Genomic DNA, 11,187 nt, shown 5'->3' on the forward strand with positions numbered 1-11,187 from the left:
ATCTATCTATCTATCTATCTATCTATCTATCTATCTATCTATCTATCTATTTATCTATACATAAGTATAATTTTTTTCCCCTGCCACTACCCTAATACTGACAAAGGACTCATGAGTTACAAATATCATCTTTCCCTGCAGGAATGTAAACACTTTGCCTTAATAAGTCTCTTATGATTTCTCTTTCCTGTTTACCTCTTCCATGTTTCACTTGAGTCTTGTATTTGAAGGTCAGATTTTATATTTAGCTCTGGTCTTTTCCTCAGGAATGCTTGAAAGTCCCCTATTTTACTGAATGACCATTTTTCACCCTGAATGATTATACTCAGTTTTGCTGGGTAGGTGACCTCTCTTCTTGTGGCAGGCTACTGCATTGTTCAGGTCTGTCCTCAGCAGCGTTATCATGTTCAGACCACCAGGCTGAGGCAGCTTGACTGCACTGCTCACGTTGAGAAATGTGAATGGAGGGGAATGATTCTGTACTTACTTCAGAGGAACTTGCAAGGGCAAGGGCTGAAGCTAGGTTTTAAACACTCTCCTTGCCACCCTTCCCTCAGGTCCCTCCACACAGAAGTATCCCTGGCTGTTTGAGCACTTCAGAGTTTACTGTCCTCCAAAATTACACACCAGTTCTGTTCATGCTCTTCCTTTATCAAGGAATGGGGCTGAAGCAAATTAGGTTACTGCCTTAAGGGAATAAACAAGAGAGAAGCCACCATGGCAGAACTTCAGATTTAGGCCTGTCACGGTTGAAAATGATGATTCAGTTGAATAAACATTTGTTAAGTACCTTCTATGTGCCAGGCACTGTGCTAAGCACTGAGGATCTATACCAAAAGAGGCAAAAGGAAGACCCTGTCCCCAAGGAGCTTACAATTTATCTAGTCTATTGCCAAATATTCTGCCTTCAGGGCAGGGACTATAATCTTAGAGGCTTTTGGGGTCCCTAGTCCTTAGCCCAATACCCTGTCATAGTAAGTGCTTAGTAAAAGTTATGGGTTGAAGGAGATCTGGTACATAAAAAGTCACTTAGAGGTTAGCTGAATGAATGAGACCAGAGTAAAAAGGGCTCTAAATTTCTCTTCCAGTATTTCCCCTTCTAGATTCTGCCTGTTGGAGGATGGGAGAGGGGGAAGAGAAGGGGAAAGGCAAGGAGGGAGAGATGAGGGGGGATGGAGAGAGATGGAGAAAGGGACAGAACCAGGGATAGGGGGAGGAGGAGGGGGATGTAGATAGAGGAAAGGAGAGGGGGAAAGACATGAGGGAAGGGAGAGGAAGAAAGGGAAGAGAATGAGGAAGGGGAAGAGAGAAGGGGTGGGAAAGGAGGGAAAGAGATACGGGTTCTTCTAAAGGAACAGGGATACTTTAACCAAAAAAAACCAAACAAACCCCAAAACCCAAAACATGACTATGCTCATTGAAAATAGTCTGTTTTCTTTTCATTTCCCTTATACAGGATGAGAAGAATCAGTTAATGACCACAAACGTGTGGTTGAAACAGGTATGTACAGTACTCCAAGCCCTAGGGAGACACCTCAGCCCTCCACGTGGGTGCTTCCTGAGGGGCAGAGGGGAAGTCCTGTGGAAAGGCTGCATTTGGTGCTGCTGGGTTTGACAGAGGAAGATGAAGGTGAATGAAATTGAGCAAGGGCCACCCCTTATTTTATTTCTGTGGGTTCCTTTGTTACCCTCCCTCCTCCCCACCCCTCACTGAGTTTTTGATTTTTTCTTAACCACCTCCAACAATTTCCACCAACCAGCAGAAAGTCTTCTCCTCTGCTTATTCTCCCTATGTCTCCCCGTTCTCTTCCTTGTACTCTGGCCCACCCTCCAACTCCCAACAGGCCCCTTGGTGGGCAAAGCTAGCTCACAGAACATTTGTAGAATCTCAGATCTCGGAGGTACTTCAGAGACCACTGAATCCAGTCTATACCTGAATAGGACTGCCTAATGACAAGTAGTCATACAGCCTCTTCTTGAAGACCTCCGAGTGGGGGGGATCCATTATGTCCTGAACCTGAACGTTTGGACAGCTCCAACCCTTACACACATTTTCCTGATATCAAGCCCAAATTTGCTTCTATTCATTGGTCCTAACTCTGCATTCAGGTATGAAACTAATCCCCTGTCAAGGCAACAGCCCTTCAAATACACTTATCACATCCTCCCTAAGCCTTATCTTCTCCACGCTGACCATTGTCATGTCCTCCAACCACCCCTTCTATAGAATGAACTCAAGGCCCTTCCCCTTACTGTTTGTCCTGCTCTGGACACTTTCCACCTTGTCTTTAGGGACAGAGACTGGGCTGTGATTTCAATGATTGAGGAAATACCCCTTGTCAGATGCAGGTTGGTATCTTCTCTGTAACATGTCATCTGTTGGCCAAAGCACAAAGAGGTTGTGCCCTTACTTGGAGTCACACAGCCAGGATGGGTCAGGAAGACCCAAGTCTTCCTGGTGCCAAGGCTGGCTTTCTATGTACTAGGTCATGCTTTCCTATTTTCCACTATGTCATGCTCCCTCCCCTCCATCCACTAATCATACTAAGATGTGGGATAGTTAGAGGATTGCTATGGCCGTGAAAAAACTTAGTTGCTTTTTGAGGGACCCCTGGTTTTCTAGGCATGAGTGCTCTCTAGTATAAATTGCAATCTTTCCACACCTCATCCTGTGTAATTTTCACACGTCTTTCAAGAGATCATCCACAGAGGATCTGCCCCATGTGCTAGAGGACTTTCTCTGGGTGTTTCAATATCTTGAGTGTACCAGGGTTGCATTTGGGCTGGTCTCTTGGTATCTCTCCTCCTTGTTCCATGACTGGTCTACCTTCTTTTCCTAATCATCGGTGTGGGCCATTTCTAGCACATGTCATTGTTGGGAATGTGCGCTAGCCTACTTATGACCACTAGATACCTTTCCGTTGTCCATTGAGTTGCTTGTCATTTTTATTCTTGAGAGATCAGGGAAAGACAAGAATTGGTAGAGCATACCCTGTAGTCCCTGCTGCTGGGAAGATTGAGGCTGGTGGATAGCTTGGGTTCAGGAGTCCTGAGCTGCAATTGGGCTAAAGCTGATTGGGTGCCTGAACTAAGTGTGGAACTGTATGGTGAGCCCTGGGAGAGGAAGACCACCAAGCTTTTAGGAGGGATGAACTGGCCCAGGTTGGAAAAGTGAACTTCCATGCTGATCTGCTTTGGGATTGGGTCCAGAAGTGGCCAGTGTACTTCCAACCTGGAAGGGAGAGAGAGAGAGAGAGAAAGGGAAAAGGGAGACAGACTGATAGAGAGACAGAGAAAGACAGAAACAGATGCAGAAAGAGAGAGGAGACAGAAAGAAAAAGAGAGAGGGAGACAGAGTGAGAGGGAGGGAGGGAGGGAGGAGGAGGAGAAGAAGAAGAGAGACAGAGTTAGAGACATAGACAGAGATAGAGGCAGCTCAGAGTAGTGGATTGAGAGGAAGTCAGGAAGATCTGGGTTCAAGTCTGCCTGCATGGATGGAAGGTCTTTCTTTACTGGGAGTTCCTTATACCAATTACATTTTAGGTCCAGTGTAAAAAAACCATATCAGGGCATCCCATAATTCAGGGCCATCTAGCATCCTTGGGATAACATTCTGCTGGGTGCAGGCATGAGCCTGTCTAAGGACAGGATGGCACCCGTCAGAATCACTGACATAGGGAGTGAAGGGGAGACACCAGTGGTTGTCTCCATTCGAGGTCCTTCAGCTGTGCTCATCATGGTGGTAGTGCTGGCGACCAGCTCTGGTTATCTTGCCCAGGATCCCTTTGTAGACTCTGTTGGAGCAGGGTCTAGGCAGAGCCCCCAAGTATCTGGCTTGGAAGTTGTGTCAAGTTCCAGCTTACTTGTGCTTCTTGGGGACCATGGCTGGAGGTATCCTGAGTAGGTGGGGGAAACCAATTCCAAGCCCCTGCCAGCCAAGAGGGCTGTAGGCAGGATCTGGGTTATCCCCTGGCAAGATAACAAAGTGTTGTCCCTGGGCTTTAAACATGGGGGTACAAGTGTGGTCTTGCAGAAACAACTGAGTCCCATGGAACCTTTCCTGCCCTATTCCCTCCTACCTTTCCCCCATCAGGTAAAAAAGTGTTCTCACTCAGATTTCTCATAACACTGTGCCTCAATTTCTCGTCTACACTTATCTCAGGCTCCTTTTTAATCATTATTTATTCATGTAATTGTAAATAATTGAGTTGTAAAACTCTTTGAGAACTAGGCCTGTGTTGTATCTGTTAGGCCCAGTGTCTAGCAGGGTGCTTTCCAAATCAAGCTTCTTAATAAACTCCCATTGAATGAATGTGTGATTGCTTAAACTGCCTGCCAACAGTTTGAGATATTTAGTTTTTCTTATGCCCTGCAGTGTTCTTTATTTTTAAGGAATGGGTTGATGTAAAATTAAGATGGAACCCTGATGACTACGCTGGAATCAAAGCTATCCGCGTCCCCTCCGACTCCATCTGGACTCCAGACATAGTATTGTTTGACAAGTAAGAGCGATACATTAGTGTGATTTATGTTTGTAGAATAAAAGCAGGCTGTGTAAATATTCATCACTGCCTCTCGGCCTCTACCACGTGGAGATTTATAGAGCTGAGTGATCTAATCACATTCCTTCTGGACCTCATCTTGTCCTTTTCTATTAGGCTGCATATTAAAATGTCCTGTGCTATCTCCTATTTCTGTCATATGGAGCATCCATTGTGTGCTCAGGCCTAGGACACAATGCCTGTCCTAAGAGCCTCTTTTCATGCTTTTATAAGGGCACTGGCTTTGGAAACAGAAGAACTGGGTTCAAATCCCAACCTGTGTGACCTTGGGAAAGACATCTAGCTTCTCTGGGCCTCAGTTTCCCCATCTGTGAACTGAAGAGGCAGATAACCTTGGAAGTCCCTTCCAACTTCACATAAATGATCCTTTAAACTCTCTGAGTCTGGGAAGAAGTATAGTATAATGGATAAAGTGTGAGACTTGGAATAAGGAAGAGCCAGGCTCAAATCTCCCTTCCTTCCTTTTCCTTCCTTTTTTCCTTCCTTCCTTCCTTCCTTCCCTCCCTCTCTTCCCTCCCTCCTTCCTTCCTTCCCTCTCTCCCTCCTTTCTTCCTTGCCTCCCTCCCTCCCTCTCTCTCTCCCTCCCTCATTCCTTCCTTCCATACTTCTTTCTTTCTTCCTTCCTTCCTTCTCTCTTTCTCCCTCCCTTTCCTCCATCCTTCCTTCCTTCTCTCTGCCTCTCCCTCTCCTCCTCTCTTCTCTTTCCTCTAGCACTAGCCCCTTACCTTCGCTCCCAATAGAATCTCTTTATTCTAACAAATAAGTATATTCAAGTGAAATAAGTCACCTCATCTCTGTCTGAACATGTATGTCTGATTCCTCACCTCTAGTCTACCACCTCTCTGCAAAGAAGTGGGGAAGTATGTTTTATCATCAGTCTTCTTAGGTGATGACTGGTCACTGGATTAATCAGAGTTCTTCAGTCTTTCAAAGTTGTTTTCCTTTACAGTATTACAGTTATCATGTATATTATTCTAATTCTACTCATTTTACCCTCCATCAGTTCATACAAGTCCTTCAAAGTTTCTCTGAATGTAGTCCTTTTTCTTACAAGGAAATCATATTCTGCTGCTTTCACTTGTTCAACCATTTCCTGATTTGTGGGCACTTTTGTTCTTAATTCTTTGCTACAATAGAAAGTGCTGCTATGAATATTTTTTGTACATATAGGTCCCTACCCACTGTCTTTGATTTCTTTGAAGTGTAGTGCATGCCTAGTAGCAGTATGGTCTAGTTTTCTTTCTATTACATCATGCTGAACTTGAACATGATTTTTATAGTGACTAAAATTATATATATATATACACACATATACATATGTGTGTGTGTATGTCATTGAATTATAAGAGGTTGTTTTTCTAGTACTAGTAAATTCTAGTACTTGCATGTTTGAGACAAACAAAAAAACTACCTGTAAGATAACTGTTTAGGTTGGTTGCTTGCCTATGTGACTAATATGTGTATGTTCATGTGTGTGTTGTTTCAGTGCAGATGGACGCTTTGAAGGCACCAGCACAAAAACGGTCGTAAGATATGATGGCACTGTGGCTTGGACCCCACCAGCCAACTACAAAAGCTCCTGCACCATAGATGTCACCTTTTTCCCATTTGATCTCCAAAACTGTTCTATGAAATTCGGTTCATGGACATACGATGGATCACAGGTGGATCTAGTGTTGGAGGATTATGATGTAGACAAAAGAGATTTCTTCGATAATGGAGAATGGGAAATAGTGAGTGCCACTGGAAATAAGGGGAACAGAACAGATGGATGTTGCTGGTATCCCTATGTGACTTACTCCTTTGTAATTAAGCGTTTGCCTCTCTTTTATACCCTTTTCCTCATCATACCCTGCATTGGGCTCTCCTTTTTAACGGTGCTCGTCTTCTATCTTCCTTCAAATGAGGGTGAAAAGATCAGTCTCTGCACTTCAGTGCTTGTGTCCTTGACTGTCTTCCTCCTAGTTATTGAAGAGATCATCCCATCATCTTCCAAAGTCATCCCTCTAATTGGAGAGTACCTAGTGTTTACTATGATTTTTGTGACATTGTCAATCATGGTGACCGTCTTCGTGATCAACATTAACCATCGTTCCTCCTCCACGCACAATCCCATGGCACCTTGGGTCCGCAGAATCTTTCTTCATCAGCTTCCAAAGTTTCTTTGTATGAGAAGCCATGTAGATCGATACTTTACCCACAAGGAAGAAACTGGCAAGATCAGTGGCCCCACACCTTCTCGGAACACCTTGGAGGCTGCTCTTGATTCCATCCGCTACATCACGAGGCATGTCATGAAGGAGAATGACGTCCGCGAGGTCTGTTCCATTGTCTTGTGAGTTAAACTCAGATTTCAGATGGAGATAAAGTACCAGTTCTGGCTTATTACTCCCTAGCTTTCTAGTTGAAGTTGAGTGGTGACCCAAATTATTTTCAGTATAAGTCACTTGTCCATGATCGCATAACATGGACACACAATGGTGGAGCAGGGACTCATAGGGCGTCTGAGTCTAATTCAAATGCTTCCGTAGACTGCCAGTGAGGTGATTAACTTATTTTTGGACATAATGACTCAGGAAAGGCATAGGAGAATCATGACCTAAACTGGTCAAGGTCGTAGACTCTTTAAAAATCATGGATCCTTGAAACATATAGAGATAGAGCCTAGCTCTGTGATTTCATTGGTGTAAGGAACTCCCAAGTGAGAAAATTCTGTTGATACAGGTTGGAACTTCCTCAGCAATTTAGCAAGTTGCCTACAGCACTGACAGGTTAAATAATTTTGGTAAAGTCATTCACCCAGTACGAGGTAGAGGTAGAATCTGAACCGAGGTCTTCCTAGCTCTGCCACCGGCTCTCTATCCTCTAGGTCATGCTGTCTCTCTTTTCATGTACATAATTCATACATTATATGTAATATATACCTAATACATAATTTGATATACACATAATTCAAACTTTTTATTGTTGTTCAGTCATTTTCAGTCATGTCCAATTCTTCATGACCCCATTTGGGGTTTTCTTGGCAAAGATAATGGAGTGGTTTGCCATTTCCTTCTCCAGTTCATTTTACAGATGAGAAAACTGAGGCAAAGAGGCTTAAATGACTTACCCTGGATTACACAGCTAATGTCTGGGGCCAGATTTTGTATACATACTCATCCATACACACACACACACACACACACACACACACACACACACATTACAGTATGAATTTGAAACAAAAAGGGATCAATCAGCCAACAAGCATTTGTGCCAACAATGTGCCAGGCACTGAAGAAAGAAACACAAAAACACAACAATCCCTGATCTCAAAGAGCTTACATTCTATCAGAAGAGACAGCGTGTACACACAGGATCGTGGATTTAGAGCTGGAGGGAAGTTTAGAGACCCCCTACTCCAACCCACATTGAGGAAACGTAACTAACCCATTTCACATTTCTGTCTTCCAGAGACTATAGAAGTTTCATTTCCAACATTCATTTAAGTCTTAAAGAGATAGTAAGTCTCCCTATTAGATAGTGAAAAGAAGGGTTACAAGGAAATGTAAAATCAACTCAAGGGAATTTTGTGTGGTGGGAAAGCTGTGGCCATGGTGGACGTCAGGAAAAGCCTCCTTTAGGAAGGTGGTGCTCGAGGTGTGCTTTGAAAGAAATGAAGAGCAAGAGGTTTGTTGGAGGTTAGGAGGGATTCTCGCCCAAGCAAGGGGTGGGGGCTGAAGGGGAGGAAGCCTGTGCAAAGGCAAAGACAGGGGGCAGCAGCATGGCAGATCAAAGACAGCAATTGGTTCACAGTCAGGAGCCCAGGGTTCTAGACTCTGGACAAGTGTCTGTGTGACTAAGAAAGTTATTATTCACCTCTTAGCCTCTATAAAGTGAAGATAAATGAGAAAACATACATAAAGTGCTTCACAAACCCTCTGTAAAGTGAAGATAAATGAGAGAACATACATCAAGTGCTTCACAAACCTGAAAGTGCTATATAAATGCCAATTGCTATCATTTCCTGTGAGGGTCTTGAATTAGCTGATCCCTAAGCGTCTCCTCCGTCTCTAAAATTCTGGGATCCCAATCTTCCAGTGTGGTAGCTGAAGCCAGAGCTTGGGGGATATAGTGATGGGAGGTGGCCCGAGGCCTAACATACTGGAGCCACTGTCCAGTATCTCTTATGACATATAAGACATATGTGACATAGGGCACTTTTGTATCCTATTATAAAATGTTCACAAAATGCAAATGATAAAATATTCGATAAGTTATAAAATCTGATCAATATGGAGGAAATAGGTGTTTCATGTGTGTTTGAGTTTTTCTGTTTTCTGTTTTTTTTTTTGTCATATTAGGTTGTTGAAGACTGGAAATTCATAGCCCAAGTACTTGATCGGATGTTTTTGTGGACTTTTCTTCTGGTTTCAATAATTGGATCACTTGGACTTTTCGTTCCTGTTATTTATAAATGGGCCAATATCCCCATACCGAATTATATTGGGAGTACAAATAAGTGATGCTGTCTCGAGGATGGTCTAGACAGGCTTATCCAAAAAAAGGTACCTGGGATCTCTCAAAGTCTTCTTTGGCAATTATGAAGAAATAAAACAGAGCAAATCATGTTTAAATTTTAAAATGAGGTTGGCATCCTCATACCCACTATAGTGTAATCTGTGGATACTAGCTTTCTCGGAGATTGTCTCTAATAGGACCAACCTGCAAAAATAATGTAGCTCCCAAAGTATGTTGTTTGAATAATGGCATTTTGAGATGCTAAACAGAATTAGAAACTGCTTTCCAAACTCTATCATTGACCCAATGCATCTTCCTTTGTTGTTGTTGAGTTGTTTTTCAGTCGTGTCTGACTCTTCCTGACCCCATTTGGGGTTTCCTTGGCAAAGATACTGGAGTGGTTGGCCATTTCCTTCTCCAGCCCATCTTACAGAGGAGGAACTAGGGCAAACAGGGTTAAGTGACTTGCCCAGGGTCATACAGCCAGTAAGTGAACTCACCAAGATGAGTGTTCTATCCATTTTGCCCCTAGCTGTCCACACATCTTCCTTAGTTATGCTAATTTATGAGCCATAATGCGTGGGGCTTTTAAAAGAAGCTCTCCTCTTGACATTATTGAAGAACTCCAATTTTATTTATAACAAACAACTCACATTTGCACGGGAGATTTAAAGTTTAACATTAATTTGAAATGCTCTGCCCTGAGTTATACAATCCAAATTTTAAAATCCTGGTTCTTTTTATCTTGTCTTCAACTTGTAAACAATCTTTATTTTTTTTTTTATTTTGTGTTATACTACATTAAATAGATAATGTTTTTATTTGATGTAAAATTACAAGTGAACACCATGCTGCTTTTCTTGTCTTTAAAAATCAAGATTTCTTTTCTGTGTATATGATTGGAAGTTCCCTTAGAGTTTTCCTTTTTAGATGTTTCAACCAACCATTCATTTTGTGTTATTTCTACATATCTCATTTCACCATAAATAGGATCCCATTCCTCCACAGTAAAATCATATAAATGTTAAAGTGCTTGGATGCAACCTCCTTCCTTGTCCCAAAGCATTTTTTTCAGGGCACTTAGCTTTAGTTTTCCCATCATTTCCCCTCCCCACCAACCCTGGTCCATCAATCAAAGCAATTCCCTTTGGTTTAAACTAAATTAAATTGCTATATCATCTCGGGAATAGTGAGGTTCAGATTCCAGCTCCAGATGCTTACAACCTGTGTAACCTTGGGCCAGGCATCTAAACTTTTTCTGCACCAGGAGCACCCTAGGACTTAGCTGCTGAATCTCAGTCCCATAGTGCTCTGGAGAAGGGTATTCCCTCACTGGGAGTTTCCCACACTGTCTGAAATCTCAGATCCTTTCCAGTATTATCCCTTCATCCTTGTATTTACTTTATAAAACATTATCCAAAATGTTACAATTTTGGATCACCCGATCTCTACCTACTTAATATATATGTGTATATATATATGTGTGTGTGTGTATATATACATGTATATGTATATGTGTGTGTACATACATATACATACATATATATATACATACATACATATATACATGTGTGTGTGTGTGTTTTGTGCACAGACTGTATTCTCCACAATTACAAAGACAATTCTGGCTGGACCTTCCATACTGGATTTTTCAGATATTCTTAGTGGAATCCCTTTTCCATGTAAAGAGCCTCCTGGACTTGAAGACAACATTCAGCCTGCCTCCAATTTGCCAAAAGCTCATATGGCACAGTGGATACTGTGCCGGGCCTGGAGTCAGGAAGACTCAACTTCCTGAGTTCAAATCTGGCCTCAGACACCAGCTGTGTGACCCTGGACAAGTCACTTTATCCTGTTTGTCTCAGTTTCCATATCTGTAAAATGACCCAGAGAAGGAAATGGCAAACCACCGCAGTATCTCTACCAAGAAAACCCCAAATGGGGTCAGGAAGAGTTGAGTGAACAACAACATTTAAGTGCAGCAATGCCAAGCCCGCTTTGGTTTCTCGTTCTCCAAATTCCCAACTGAACTTAGGCAAGAGGAGATAAGCAAAAGCAGTCTCATCTCTTGGTGTGATTCACATGATTACAAACTTATGGTCCATAATGGTTCTAAACACAC

The 11,187-nt window shown here is 42.6% G+C and overlaps 1 protein-coding gene across 1 annotated transcript in view; it reads left to right on the forward strand.

Moving 5' to 3' along the window:
- Positions 1-9,070, forward strand: part of CHRNA5 (cholinergic receptor nicotinic alpha 5 subunit) — a 13,907-nt gene extending 4,837 nt beyond the window's left edge. The window contains exons 2-5 of the mRNA XM_027840692.1: positions 1,457-1,501; positions 4,393-4,502; positions 6,049-6,880; positions 8,909-9,070. Of these exons, the coding sequence (XP_027696493.1) occupies positions 1,475-1,501; positions 4,393-4,502; positions 6,049-6,880; positions 8,909-9,070 (1,131 nt within the window). The 5' untranslated portion in view covers positions 1,457-1,474. The remainder of the gene's footprint in view (positions 1-1,456; positions 1,502-4,392; positions 4,503-6,048; positions 6,881-8,908) is intronic.
- Positions 9,071-11,187: the final 2,117 nt, after the last annotated feature.

This window comes from Vombatus ursinus, unplaced genomic scaffold (genome assembly GCF_900497805.2).
Source record: "Vombatus ursinus unplaced genomic scaffold, bare-nosed wombat genome assembly UNPS02014847.1, whole genome shotgun sequence".
Taxonomy (NCBI): domain Eukaryota; kingdom Metazoa; phylum Chordata; class Mammalia; order Diprotodontia; family Vombatidae; genus Vombatus; species Vombatus ursinus.